This window comes from Talpa europaea, assembly GCF_964194135.1.
Source record: "Talpa europaea genome assembly, chromosome: 14".
Taxonomy (NCBI): domain Eukaryota; kingdom Metazoa; phylum Chordata; class Mammalia; order Eulipotyphla; family Talpidae; genus Talpa; species Talpa europaea.
This window is the reverse complement of record NC_140082.1, coordinates 27,708,704-27,724,622: the sequence shown is the minus strand read 5'-3', so window position 1 is coordinate 27,724,622 and position 15,919 is coordinate 27,708,704. Positions and strand designations below refer to the sequence as shown.

Genomic DNA, 15,919 nt, shown 5'->3' with positions numbered 1-15,919 from the left:
GCTACATTCTGTATGAGTATATTTACATGATTTTCTTAAAAAGACAAAGCTACAGTGACAGAAAATGTATTACGGTTGCCAGAGCCTATGGATAGGTGGGGGTTTGACTATACAGGAGGTGAAGGAACTATTTGGGGGTAATGGGACTGTTTTATGTTGAATCTCCTCAACGTCATTAATTCTTCACATTAGACATCCCCAAAAAGTGTGGGTTTTATTTTATGCAATTTATATCTCAATGAACCTAACTTTTAAAAAAGGTCTAAATCCTATAGGCTGTGAAAAGTTATTTGCAGTACGTGTCACTGATAAAGAATTAATGTCTACCACCTATAATATAAAAAGAATCCCTATGAACTAGTAAGAAAAAGCCAAGCCTCTTAGCAGTTATATGTGCACAAAACAAAACAGAAATTTCCCTGAATGTGAATTGTCAACAAGCACACAAAAAAGCTACTCACTTAAGAATCAGGAAACTACAAATTCTATTTTCAGCTAGCGTTGTATTTCCTATCTATCATATTGACTCAAAATTAAAAATTGGACCACATGAGAGCTGCCTATTCATGTGGAACAATGGAAGCTTATATCCATTTTTGTGGGACTGTACTTTGAAATAACTAATTTGAAAAATGGTTTGGTATTATCAATATTGAGTAAAATTAAAAAGTGTTCATTCTCCAATCCTGAAATTCTAGTTCTACACCTATATCCCTCTGATACTTCTTCTACATATGTACCAGCATATTTGTACAAGAAAATTTGTAAAGGAAAAAAGAGTAACCTACAGATTTTCAAGAGTAGAACCATTCTACTCTTGAAAATTAGGTATAGCTTTACAATGTCATACCCTTCTGCAAATAAGATGAGTGAACTATAGGCACATGTACCAAAGTGGGTAGATGTTGAAAATATTATTTGAATGAAAAAAATCACAGATGCATACATAAATTAAGAGTATATGTCAATAAGATTCAAAGAAGTCTACCTCATAGGCAGTATAACATGGACATATGAACGTGCCCCTGAGGCAGGCTGGCAGTGCTTCATTCTAGCTTTCCACATCTCGGTTGTGTAAACTTCAACTCCTTGTGCTATAATTCTGTTGCTTGTACAGGTAAGGTACTCATCTGTATTAAGATGTGTTAACACATAGGAAGTATTGATAAATGTTAGGCAGCATTATTATTCTTTAATCCACTAGGTGGCACCTCAGTGGTGCCAGGTCAGCAGGGAGATCCCTCCCCCAACTCCTTTTGAGAGCAACAGATGCCAGCAAGAAAAGCCCTCCTGGTGACATGTGAGTGCAAACATTACAGTTGCTATCCTGGAGGGGTATGAATCACACAGGATCTATGGGAAAGGAAATAAAACCCAGATTTCTAGAATCTCAGTGACATTTCAGTCCACAATACCAGTTTACATTTTTCGCCAAGTCTTTAATTATTCTGAAGAAACACGAATTATAAGATCAATGAAGTTCACACTTATGCAAAATAAATACATGCAGTCCATTTATAGTTTCTACCATTTCACCCCCACATGAATTTTCAGATAGTAGTTATTCTAAATCTTTTACCTGACTACTCTCCTCCTGTCTCTCTATTGTGTACCTCATCAAAGAATAGGACAGAAGGAAAAAGATACAGAATGTAGATCTCACTAATTATCATACCTGGAAGCCAGCCATTTCTTAAACTCAAGAGGTGGTATGGGCAGGCTGGATTTTCATTATGCCTTCATAATTATTGATGAAGTGAGACTTTCAGGCAATCCCAAGGTTGTCTATTTTATCTTGCTTCTTATCACTAGTTTTTATAGTTTGATTACTCAACTGTCAGTTTGGGGAATAAAGTGATCTCTTTATAAAGTGCTTTGATTGATATCCTTAGTGTTAATTTTCATACAGGGTTTACTCTACTTTCCAATAGAAGGCTAATAATGATGGGTAGAAAGAATGAAAATTTATAACCAAAGTGAATTGTGATTTCTAAGTATTAGGAAATTTAGTTTTTGAACATTTTATCATAACTATTACATATAGAAAGATATATTTTTTATGGAAAAACTACTAAAATTCCTTCTTTACTACTTACCCTCTTATTTCAACTTGAGCTACAGCAGTGACGTTGATTTGCAGGCTCACAAAATTGCTGTTTGGGTTGTCCTTGTTAGAACTAAAACAGTGATTTAAATACATTTTATTAGACATTACTATAATATATGATCATAAAAACATTCTGTATATCACAAAGTCTAAGCCAGTCATTCAGAAAACAATGGCATGCATAGTCAATCTACAAAATCATAACCTTTGTAAATGCACTGCTAACATCCTCTATCATCAAAAGTAATGTCATACCTTTCTATGAGGAAAGCTCCTATCTGAGAACACTGTAGATATTTAGAGAAGCTAACATACTTTTGTTTCCATAGCTAAACCAAAGAGGCAATGAGTTGAGTTCATTTTCCAGCTTCTACCTTGAACAAATTCCTTAACGTGTCTGTGCATCATGTTTATCGGCCATCATATGGGAGAGGATAGCACAGCCAAGTCCTGATTTTCCATGCTAATAAAGAGGTAAACTGGCACAAATAATCCATGAGCAACAAATAATAGAAAAGGCATTTGTTTTTGGCTCTGGAATGCATCATACCATACATTGTCTTGGCAGCAAATTGATCTTCTTTTGGGCTTATTTCTTAAGTAATATTACAGTAAGTGTACATTCGTTGCATGCTCACTGGCTGAACAGGGTGGGCATGAGGATGAATTAAAAGCATGGCTAATGGTGAGAAGCAGCAAGATCTAAGGAAGTTGAGAGTTCATATAAAGGCAAGTAAGAAAGCTAATAGATATTTGTCCAGTGCAATGAGTGTCCCAAGATAAAAGGTGTACATTTAATATTTCTTTGAACAGTGGCAAAATTATTTTTAAGTTTCTTTTTTTCTTAAGCAGATGTAACTAGATACAGAATTTGACTTTTAAAAGATGCATGTGTTAATCAGTCACCACTGTAAGGAGACAGAATATGTCTTAAAGAGGTTCAATAAGTAGCTAAACTTTGGGTGCAGTCTATCTTTACATTGATAGTTTTACTCTGTTGTCATTGAAGTCCCCTCAGTATCCCAAAGTATTAGCAGTTTTTAGCAAACTAAGCAGTGGCCACACCACCACTTGCAGGCTGTGTTTATATTTAGGTCTCAGTAAGAAGAGAATGTTTCCCTTTTTTTCATCACTGAATCTCATGCTGATTCAATGGAAAAATGGAGAAGATGGTAATAGGGTCTGTTTCGACTAGGTTTTGAAGCTTTCCAAATGTGGGAGTTGGAAAAGATATGATAAAAATCGGCTTGCAAAGAAGGAGGGGACAGAATTGTTCCCACAATGCTTTTGAAAAGTCCTGTTTGATTGTATATACTGATAAGGCAACTTAAACTGCAAACACACATAAAAGATATAAACAGGCAAATGTCAGGCTCATTTCCTGTAATGGGGTATCACTGCTTAGCTTGTGATGAGCCTAGAGGGACTTTTTCACCAAAGTTTGAACCCCAGTTTCTAGGCCACTTTATAATTATCACATCTGGAGAGGATCAGTCAACTAAAAAGGTTTTGTTTTTTTTTTAAAGGCAGGATTTTGAATTACTAACCACTAAGAAGTCATTAACTAATTCCACTTGTTCCAGACTTTGTGGTTCCAAATGTATTACTGGGAACTCTTTAGCTTGGAAATTTCAGTCTAGTTGTTCCACAGATTACCCAGACTTTGTTCTATTTTCTAGTTCACTGCTGCTTTGAAAGTAGTGGAAATTAGAATTATTAAAAAAAAAAGTTCCATGTAAATTAATCCATAATTCTATTACATTTTGTTTGCAAGTGGTTTAAGTAACACAAGTTCATCACTTACAACACCCTGAAATGTAAATAGGTGGCAAGCATTAAAATCATCCTGGGTCAGGAGTCAAATATGAGGGTGACAGAGGGCTGTTTTGAAATATAGAAAAAAAAAGCAGACTCAGAGCAAGATCTTCCTGGCTGACTAATCAAGATTGTCCTGTTTGCCATGACATTTGGTACTGCAACCAGTGGTGTCAGCAACATCTCCTGGCAGAAAGGCACCAGACATGATATATAACTTAGACGCTTCTTTGACCTCTCTCCTGGAAGGAAACCGTCCTCACTAATACCTCTGCTACATTCAAACAAGCCGTTCATCACTGTCGTGGGTGCTGAGCTATTTATACTGCCAATGTGCTAGCTCTACGCAAGGAATGGTGAACTTCCTCCCCAGGGCTACACCCTCTGTCATGACCCAAGGATAAACAAGTTTTTCACATATTACTCTGATTTTCTTTTTTTCCTTATTGTTTCCTATTTCCTATTTCCTTGCACTCCCTTTATGCTTTCTGTGGGCTTGGGAATGTCAGCAAAGACAATACAACATTCATTTCACCATTACTGAGAGAGCAACTTCAACAATGATCACCAAGACCTGTTTGTATGTGGGAAGTGCAATCTGAGACCCACTCAACACAGGGAGGAAAATGTTTACATGTCACATAGAGCCAGGACATGGAGCTACCATTTAATACAAATATTTGGTAACATGAAATATTTTAAGTTTATTAATTTATAAAGCCCATTTCTCTTTTGGGTTCTATTTGTGGTAAAGGGCATTAAATGTTGGCAGTGGTATTCAATATGATCAACAGTTTCAGAATTTAGACTTCAGAGCCTTTGGTTCAAATTATTTTGATTTAAACATATTTAAGGGCCTCCCCTGGTGGTGTGGCAGTTGAGCACTGGGTTGCGAGGCTGCCTGCAGCCTCTGCAGCACCACTTCGAACCCCAGCCACCAGCGAGGGTCCCACAAAAAAAAACCAAAAAAAAAAAACAAACGATAAACATATTTAAGCTGAATGCAAACTATCCATTAAATACTAATGTACATCTTCGGAATCTGCTAGCACAGCATCTGGATAAACATCCACTTCTCAAATACCTTGTATTCGAGTGTTTAAAGTATTATCAAATACTTTTATCCCTATAATGTATATTTCTAGAATTTGATGCTTTATTTCTAGAATTTCTAGAATTTTATGTTTCTGTAGCCTCTCTAGTTCTTTCTGCATTTCTACAGTTTTATATTTCTCATAATACTGTTAAAATAGTCATGAGTTCTGTGGCCCATGAGAATGGGATTATAATCATGACCCATTCTTTTAGATAGTGGAATGTAAAATGTAACTATTTCTATTTTCCATCAAATTCAGCACTTCATTGCTGAATTCATTATTTACATGATGATCTACGGGATGGATCTGGGAAAGGCATAAAGGTATCCAGAACATTATTCAGTGTCCTTTGCTCCTTGAGCAAACTACAGTTGCATCCATTTTGTTGTCTGTAAGTGCAATCAAGAGGAAGAAGGAAACATCAAGGAATTTGCCTTGCACCTTTGTACCAGATGTTTTTTCTGAATGTAAGTTGCATATTTTATGAGCAATGCATTCTTCCCAAGTGACACGAGACTTCATCCCCTGCAGGACTGGTGCCATTGACAGTGATGATGGAGAAATAGGAACTTTGGGCTACTGTCTGGGGTGATGACCCTTCATTATGGAGAAATTTTTCTTTCTTTTTTTATTCTGAAAACTTAAAATATAAACAGGACAGTTCCTAAGTGATCATCTTTGGGAATATCTGAAACTTTTGGAAAATATACATTTATGTATTGTATTAAATAAGTGATTTAACAAGCTTTTGGTAAAATGAAGGGGTATGACAGAAGAACTCATTTCATCTCTATCCCATCACTAGTTTGAGTAAAGTTAAAAAAAAAGCTCAGAGTCATCAGGAAAAATACTTAAGTTAAATTAAAAAAAACCTAATTAAGATCAGAAAAGGTCACCAAAAATAAGCTAGAAAAAGTTTCTCCCTAGAAATTCAGCATGAAGTTTGAGACTGATTTAAAAGTAGATTTTAAAAGCTGCTACATTCTTATAGGATCTATATAGTTTTAAAAAAACAAACCCTAAACTTCCAATTGAAGTACCTGTTAAAAAGTTATCCACTGTGCAAAATAAAACTATTCTACAAGTCATTACACACTAAAAATATTTTTTGCAAGTCAGAATAAAAGTTTAGAGGTTAGTTATTTGCACAGTTGCCTTTGAAAATCAAATTGGAGACACTGACTTCAGAGTCATTTTACAGTTAGAACAGGGTTCAACATGCTTGGCAAGTATAAATAACTGGAAGGCATGCACGAGCTGCTTATATTAATGTCTCAAACTTTTAAAATTGCAGAGCACAAAATAATGATACATCTCAATGATCCATCACAAAATAATGATACATCCCATGTGTGTCACACATTTACATTTTATCTGAAAGGAATATCTCATGAGAAGGTGTCTGATATATTATATTCCATTTTATTCTTTTTCTTTCAATATAGATCTGGAGTCATTAAATTGATTCTATCACTGGCTAATGAATTGAAGCCTATAATTGGGGATCCCTGGCTCTCATGCATACTACTCATTGTCTGTCTGCTCATTAAATAACAGAGTAGATGGTGAAAGGGTAAAGTTTCATGTGAATCCCTGAACAGCCTCAACCTAGGAAAAGGAAGGCAGCTAACTCTAAGATTCAGCTGTAGTTGCCAGGGAATGTCCTGCCATCCAACTATCTAATCTCATCAGCATCTTGCTTAGATGCTCAAAATTAATTCATCATTCATTCATCCTTGAAAAGTTAGAATTCAAGATTGCAAATGCAAAATCTAAGTTTGTTTGGCAGAATTTTCTCTTGGGGATTAGCTGACACCCCCCCCCCCATTGAGAGTATGAGAGGTGGTAGGGTGTTTGTGGGAACGGGAGAAGACACATGCATTAGAAAGAGGAAAAACAGGAGCAGAAGGGTGGGAGAGTGCCCAGGCAACACTTGAATCTCATAACCTGGCCCCCAGAAAGAATCTCTTTTATTGAAATAAAAAATACTGAGAAAATAAAAATAATGGAAAACAGAAGAAAATAAGCTGTGCAAGTCTGGGTTCTAATTTCAGAAGAACTTTCAGGGCAAAGGAGCTTGATAAGTGATATTCATTGGTATTCTGAATCTTTATTAAATATTGATGATAATTTAAATATTTAAAGGTCTAACCTTCTGATTTGTAGATCAAAGTTAATGCTCATGTTTGTTTTCTCAAGACGTGGAACTGCAAATCGAAGGCCCAGAGAATACTAAAAACAAAAATAGGAAAAGCACACAATACATTACGTTATCACATGGGAGGGACCTTACAGACAGTCTAAAACTCCTTTAAAGTCATCTCTGCAAAACACCAACCTAGATCACTTTTCACTTATATATCTGAGGTGGCTTAGCAAAAGCCATGCAACTTAGCTGGCAGGGCCCAGAAATTTTGAATCCCTCTTTATCCATCATGAGCTGCTTATATTAATGTCTCAAACATAGAGGCTCATGAGAGCCTCTATATCCATCAAGGTCCCTCTCTTCATTTAACCACAAATTGACTCTCTTCCTGCCGCCTTCCTTCTGGGCTAAATTAAAAACAAATTAAATATATGACAGGATAGTAACTTAGAAAAATGCAGCACTTTTGTTTCATGGACTTTAATGACTTTTTTATCATAGATCATCATCATTTCACTACCTCTTATTCAATGTGCTACAAGCCAGGTATTTCACTAATGACTTTCCATACATCATATCATTGCACTGCTCCAAACATTCCAGTAGGGTAGTCTTCCATTTCAATTTGACTTGCCTAGGTATCACAGCTTATAAGTGGCAAATGGAATTTAAACCCAGGTATGTCTAATTATTAAGCCTGTACATCAAAAGGCTCACCCATGTTCCAAATGTGCAAGTTTCTATCAGACCTCTGGGACTTTTTGCATGTTCTTCTTTCTTCTTTGGAAGACTTTTAGGTCTTTTCCAAGTTTTCTACTTGGAGAACTCCTATTCATCCTCAAAGCTCAGGGCAAGAAACTTCCTGAAACATGTCCTCTCATCCCACAGACTGGATAATGCTAAAATTTTCCTCCTTTTTATTCCCTGTTTCCTTTTTTACTACTCTGCATCACTCAACCTATGAAAGATCACTAATTTTAAATGTCTTCAGGTTATTTATTTTTATCTTGATATTGTTAGACTAGCTTAGTACCAGACTCACAGAAGGAATGCAATTAAAATGATTGAGGGATGATGAAAAAGAGTGTGCCATTGCACACACACACTTATAGTGCTGTATCTTACTTTACTGTGATGAAGTCTGCCCTATGCTGTTCTTCACTATTCAGCATGGGTGAAGATATAATGAAGGTGAGTATTTCTTACTAGTAAGACACACCCACACTGAAGACCAAATATCTGGGCATTGATTGTAAAGTGCTTTGTGAAGCAGAATTTTTTTTTCATTTTCCTGCTTGAGAGATTTTGCAAGTTTTAGTGAATTTTGTTGGTGCAGAAATATTTTATATTACTAAACCTATTCTATGAAAATGACATTACTGCTTACAACTCAGCAGTAAAGCTTCTGAATACCACTTTGAATGCTTTGTTAAGTTAAAATAATGAGTCACTTGATCACTATTTTTTTAAAATATTGGGACTTGGATGAATATTCCCAGTGATTTATGATGCTTTTAATATTTAGGACTGTTTTTGCATTTGGAATTTTATTACAATCCACTGAGAATTTTCTTTTCAAAGTGCAAAATGAAGAAGTAAATAAATCAAAGTGTTTTATAACAAAACAGAATGCAATAAAATTGGATGGTTTAAGGGCATTAAAGGGTGAGATAAGAAAGCTATTAGGTTTCCTCTGCTATAGACCTCAGAGATAAAACGAATACAAACAATTTACTTCCTTGACTTCTAAAGATTATTTGTTGGTAAAATGAACTAACATCCTTTCACATAAATACATTCATAGTTAAGACCACACTGCCATTTTTACCCTCCAAGTTCAATGACACTAGTGGCCACTTTTTGTTCCATGATTATCCTTAATTATTAATGGTTTTAGATGGTCTCTGGCCTAGATTTAACACTTTTAATACTAAAAAAAGGATTGAGTGGCCAGTCACCTATAGATCCTGTTACCATTACCATCATGTCATTTCATTTTTCTTTGGGTAGACTTCTTCATTTCAAATTAGGTGGTTGGATTTTTCTTAAAAACTAGCAGAAGGATTTATTAGCTTTTAGATAAAAGGATTCTAATGAAAAATGTTCTAATATCTCAGCTTAGACATCCCATTTTATCTTTCATGACATTGTTTTAAAAACTCATCTGTTATTCATTAGATTTTATCTAAGTACTTTTGACAATTTGGCAGACTGGACAGATCATGGGCTTTTTGTGTAAACCTGGTTGAATCTTGCTTCTGTTTTTCATTGCCTGTGTGACTTTGGGCAAGTCATTTGACTTCCATAAGTCTCAGCTTCCACATCCATAAAGTAGAAGAAACTCCTCACTCATAGGTTGGTTAGTGTGAAAATTAAATGATAACATAAAAATAGTGCCCAGTTGGGTTTATAACATGGAGGTCAGTCAATACATGTTAGCTAATTATAATCTGTTACAAAAGTTTATCTTTCATTTAAATACTTTTTTTCACACAAGAAATGTGTTTACTAGACTTACTTGGCACATTTTTAATACCGAAGATTGAGGGAATAGTTAATTATAGTGTAAAATGCAAAAATATTATTCTAGTACATCTTAAAGTATAAACTGGGAATAGGTATCACTTGATTAAACATTTCAAATGCTGAAGTAAATGTGTTTAACCCTGGAGAGAAAAAGATAATTTTACTGCAGGACTTCTTAGTACATTTAAAAATACACATATGTACCTGAATCTCCAAGGGAGAAGATGATACTCAGCAATGACACAAAACTTCCTTTGAAAGGTTTAACTCAAGGTCTTAGCACTCTGGACTAACTTAGGAAGCTGTTCTGAGACAAACCTATGCAATTATGTATAAGTTTTCATGAAATTTTTTTAAAAAGCCCATTTCATTGATAATCATAAACACCTAATTTAAAAATAGGGGAATATATATGCTTAGCATATGTAACATTTATATAGTATTTGTAGATTTCAGGAATTTTCTGGTTATGACTTAGTTAAATAATCATTTCCACTGTGGTATTTATTATAATTAGTTACTATGCATATACTTAAAGAGCAATTGCCTAAAATAAATTTATCATCCATGGGTAATCCTAAATGGAAAGTTCCTAAATCCAGAAACAAAGATTTTTAAAAAGAGAGCAAAACAACTCCATATTCTTTCATAAGCATGCTATAGATCATTATTAATCCTTTCCTTTTCTTGTTACAATTTTCTTTATTATTCTTCAAGTAAGATGTATGGAAAATATTAGTGTGTAAAGCTTATTCAAAAACTTGATTGTGGGGATGAGGACTATGGACTTTGCTGCCTTAGTGGTGAATGTGGTGGTGTGATAATATACATCTGAAGAGGTGTGAACCTGTACCTCTGAATCAGCCACAGTGTTGTAAAACAATGTTATCAATGAAAAGTGGACTTTGGTAATATTTTAATATAGAAGTACTGTGAATGATCTTCACATGGCAGGTATATCAAAAATAAAAGCTTTATCGTCTTTGCTAAAATTTTAATTATATAATTTCTTAAGTCCTTTACTTTGTTGATGTTTTTAAATAAAATTGGTGGTGAAATGCAAAGAAAAAAAATCTGATTAAAAAAAATAGCCTTCATAGATTCTGGTGACTTAACAGACAAGAAAGTAATGTCAAAAGACAGGCATATATAAATATTTTTAACCTCAGATTATCCTCTCTGTCAGTTATAATGATGAATCCCATCTCCCTGGTAATTTCCTGACTAATCTATTTTAGTGGTTATGTGCCAAGTTGCTGAGTGCTAACTGGGCACTTCCCACTAGGTCTCTTTAAGATTCAATTAGACAGAAATCAGTAAGAGCCTCTGGGTTTCTCTTACATTTGTTCCAGCCGCCATCGGGTTTCCAAGGTCACACACCACCATTCTGGTTACATTTTCCATCCTGTACTCACAGCTCAGTGGTCGTAATCCCTGCAATGGAAAAGAACACCAGCATGGAGGTCCAAGGCCAGAATAAATGACATCCTGTCACAAAAGTGATGCCTTGGGTGAGGGACGCTTCTTTTGATTTCAAACAGCTGTGTGGGTAACTATGCCCCAAATTAATTTGTGACCATCAGAGAAGAGACCAAAATTGAATTTTAGAAAGAAAAATGCTGCATTGGTAAACATATTTTCATTGTATTTAATTGAGGAAGAAAATGTTTAGTATTTATGTGACTATTTTAGAAATTATTTTCACTATTAATGTTAAAATTGGGTATGAAGATCACAAATAATTAAAGGCGACTAAACAAATTATTCTTCCAATATTAAAATGATGGTAATACATAGACATAACGCATGACTCCATAACTATTGCAGAAGAATTGCCTTGAACACAAATTCTGCTCCTCATGGTCCCGTTTTGAGATTATGCAATCAATCTAAGTTTAACTTTCCAAATATTTAAGATTGAGAACACTTTATATTTCCCTAGAGTTTCCTATCTCCTTCTCCCCCACTATATTCTATTCTGATTAGAGGGTATAAAGTTTGAGGAGGTATTTAGAAGTAGATGCAGAAGAAGGTCTCAAGATTATACCAGATGAGAGATGGAAGAAAATATTTATCTTTGAATGGCTGTCCTCTGCTCACAGTTCCACCTGGAGTTTTCATGCTTCTCCTGATGCCAGGAAATCCACACCTTGGTTTCTACTCTCAGCCCATTTCCATACTTCAAGACCTAATGTCCCCATGGCTTTGTTTTGCTTTTGGTGACAGCTACATGTGATCATCCATTATTCCATTCTAAGTTGTTAAGTGCTACTACTATATTCACCTGTCACCTTTATTCCCAGAGATAAGCTTGCAACATGAGGACTTTCACAAAGGAGCAAGCTTTGGTGAATTTCTGCCCCTATGAGAAATCCATGGAAGAGGGTTTCCAAGATGAGGACTATTTCTCCACTTGTCAGCTCTATGAAATTTCATACAAGGTGTTAACGATTTTACTGTTTGACAAATGAGAAAGGAGTGAATCACTGATAGTTGGAGGCACCATTTATACATGCTCTTTTCAAATAACCTGAAAGACATTTTCATTCCAGTAGGTAAGAAACATATTTTCAAAAAGCTGATAATAATCTCTCTTCTCAAAGATAGCTCCTGTATGTATTCAAGTTCTTAAGGAGTCATGCCTAATCCTGATCATCTTGGGATGTCTTATGCTGGGATTATTAACTCAATCCTAAAAGCAGGGAAAATAAGAACCCAACTAAAACTTTAAAAAATGCTCATGTGTCCCTTGAAAATGATTCAAGGATTTAGTTTCTATAGTAAATAGTTTTATCTTATCTAAGGTTAAAAGTTATATGTACACTTTTTTCCAGCTCTCTAGAAATAGCTTTTTTCAATCACTCAAAGATCTTTCCTCCTCCAGCCCCTCCACCCTTTTCTTTTTTTAACCTTTATTTCCTCTCTCTGAGTGACAGAAACAGGAATTGTTTTTCCCAGATATTTCTAGATTAATTTTCAACTTTTCCAAGGGATGCTCTTGTTCGAAGTCATTTATAGCTTTTAGAGTAAATACTCACAATGTACCTATTATTTACCAGGCATGATATAAAAAAATCCCTTCTCCTCACAGAATTTCCAATTCTTATATAAATTGTAATAAGTAATGATAAGTGATTATATCCAATAGTAGAAATACACAATATAGTTTCATAAGTGTTAAAACAGAAGTAATAGATAGTGATAGGAGGACAAGCACATAGATTAAAGCAATCTGAGGGCTTCCTGAAGGAAATGACATCTCAGCTGATGGGAGGCAGTATAGCTCAGTGGTTAAGAGCAGGGACCTGTACCTAACAGCTGAAGTTTCAATCTTAGTTCTGCTATATAATAGCTGTCTAACTTTGGGTATTCCTGAGAATTTTTCCTTATATATAAAACGAGGATAATAATCATCTTGCATGTCTCTATAAGCCTGTTATGAAGATTAAGTAAATTAAATATCTGCAAGAATTCAGAGCAGTGCCCAGCACACAATAATTGCTTAATAAATATTAGCAGTCTCAATAATTACTAAGCTGAGGCTTGAAGAATAAGTAGAAAAAAAGTAAGTTAAAGAGGATGAGAGAGGAGAGCTCATGTTTCAGAAAGATGGCATAGGGGGTGGTTGCAAGCTCTCTGGGGCTAGAGAGCACAGGTATTACAGAAACTGAAAAGAAATTCAGTCCCACTAGAATTTTGGATGTGGGGGTAAAAGAAGGAATCTTGGACTAGTGCTAGGGCTGCAGAGATAAGTAGCGGTGATAGAATTAAGGACCTCATGAACCACCTCAGGGATCTGAACTTTATCCTAAAACCAGTAGGGAGCTAGGAGGATTTTAATCAAGAGAGTGACAAGGTCAGATGGCATTTTAGAAAGAAATTTCCTTTGCTGGGAAGAGACTAGCGGAGGGGTGGGAAGTGAAGGGGGTAGGAGGGGTGAGTGAGGAGACTGTGAACTAATCTCAGAAAAAGGTCAGGGCAACCTGGATGAATGCAGTTTTGGGGCAGTTAGATGAAGAGGGGATATGGACTTGAGAAATTCAGCATTAATTTAGGCTTTAGAAACTAGATGGATACTGGTGCCATTCTCTGACACAGGAAATGGAACAGAGGAGCTTGTGAGCAGGGGGATGAACAGTCTAGTTCTGGACATGCCGAACTGGAGGGGGTATGAGATGGAGAAGTGAAGTATATATGAGGTCTCTAGAATAGCCGTAGCCATAGAAATGGAAAGCAGAACAGGGCTTACAAGGATCTGGGGAATGGGCTGGGGAGTTAGTATCTAACGAGTACAGGGCTTCAGTTTGGGCGATGTAAAAGTTCTGTGCCACAGGGGACTGTGGTGATGGCGCATGGGTGCCTTGGGGAAGGAAATTCTATGGGGACTCAATCTGAGGGGGTGGGGGAAGCAAATATTGTCTAAAAAATGTAAAAAATGATAAATGTTAAAATAAAAAAATAATAAAAAAAAGTTCTGTGCTAGATGGTGAGGACTAATGTGAATGTATTGAATGCCATGGAACTGTATACTTAAAAATGCTTAAAATGATAAACCTTATGTGACATGTATTTTATAATAATAACAATAATAGTAATAATAATGATGATGATAATAATGTAAAGCACATTTGTCTTTATTCCTACAAAAATTGAGTTAATTAAGGTTTCCAGAAAAAGAAATGAGTAGCACCTACATTCAAAAAGATGAATGTTTTCAACAACAAAAGGAGGCAAGAAGATAATCCCTAATACTTTTCCCCTTGAGAGAAAATTGTTACAAACAAACAAACAAACAAACAAAAAAAAACCCTGGAAACTGAGTTTAAATGAAACAGTTCACAGACCTCAACTGTTTAAAAACACAGTAGAAATTAGATGTGGCTTAGTCATGTGAAATTCAAAGACAGAGCTAAATCTCTGCCCAAGGGAAATGGAAGGAGGAAAAATAGTTAAGGACTCATTTGAGATTATGAATGATGTGTGTTACGTTTACAGCCAAAGATAGAAATGATAAATGCTCACCCATGTTTTCTGTTCGACAAAGTGAATAGTAAACGGGGTGTTTTGTTCAAAGAACATGTTAGAATAGATGCTTTGTTTAGCAAAGTTGCGGTGGAGCGACATGAAGGGAACTGAAAGAAAAATATGAGTGGAGCCCTAGAACATTAAAAAAAATACTTGAACTTTGTTTATGTATTATTTTACATGTAAGTATTTATAGGTGATATTTTCCTACATATTTTATCAGCAGAAATTCTTAATGATTTCACAAATGTCAAAGATACTTGGTTATTACTAATCTGGATTAGTTTTCTACTGAGAAGATAAGCTAATGAAAACTTAAACTTCCAGACCAGAGATGTAAATAGAGAATTCTGTATTCCCTGCATTTTGAAATGCCAACATTACAGCAGTTTCTTGATACCTCTTTAGAGGAATTACTTTTTATTAAATTATTTAATTATATGAATATCCACACTCCTGAAAATATGTGGTTTTCGGCAAACAGAAGACATTTGATAAATTTTCACAGATGAGCAATCCATCAGCAAGAATTTCAGGAAGACACACTGTGCCTAGTTTTGTGTGGAGGGCAGAATGAGAGAATGAGAAACCTGGTCCCGCCCTTAATTGTGAAATCTGTGTATTTCTGAAACCAAGGTCCTCTCTCTATTTTTACATAATAGTTGTAAAAACATTGATAATGATTGATAATGATTTTCCAAACCAACTATTGATAATGATTTTCCAAACCAAGTGATTGAAAACACAGCAGAACATGCAGATACTCTGAGTGGGAAGATCCCTGTTCTGATAAGGACAGACTTCCACATCACTTTAATAAACAGTGGCACTGTATGACAGGCTCATGATGAAAACCTGGCTTCTCTTGGTTCCAATCCCCAAAAAGATGTACCAAGAAGAAAGACAAACGAATGTGTTTCCTTTCCACTGCCTGCCTCGGCTGTTATCAGTACTCAGCTGGGATTGGTCAGACCTTCTTCCATAAGCAATAATAAAAACCAGACCTCCTGGGACCTGCACTGAAAACAAAGACTTGAAAGTCAGCGAGAGTGGGAGTTAACTGGGAAGTTAGCTGATACATCACTTCAGTAAGCTGCTTCTTTCAGCCAGTTGTATTTTCTTCTTTGCTTCAGGTCTCAAACTTGGCCAGCTTATCTTTGCTCTGTGGCCAAGAAAGATAAGAATCCCTCTTCCTGGCTCATT

At 35.5% G+C, this 15,919-nt stretch overlaps 1 protein-coding gene across 3 annotated transcripts in view; it reads right to left on the bottom strand.

Moving 5' to 3' along the window:
• Positions 1 to 15,919, bottom strand: part of ITGA8 (integrin subunit alpha 8) — a gene marked incomplete at its 3' end in the record, with an annotated part of 135,727 nt that overhangs the window by 35,252 nt on the left and 84,556 nt on the right. For all 3 annotated transcript variants that reach the window (XM_084253882.1, XM_084253880.1, XM_084253881.1), the window contains 3 exons: positions 11,033 to 11,125; positions 7,172 to 7,251; positions 2,097 to 2,177 (listed from right to left, as the gene is read on the bottom strand). In XM_084253882.1, the coding sequence (XP_084110008.1) occupies positions 2,097 to 2,177; positions 7,172 to 7,251; positions 11,033 to 11,125 (254 nt within the window). The remainder of the gene's footprint in view (positions 1 to 2,096; positions 2,178 to 7,171; positions 7,252 to 11,032; positions 11,126 to 15,919) is intronic.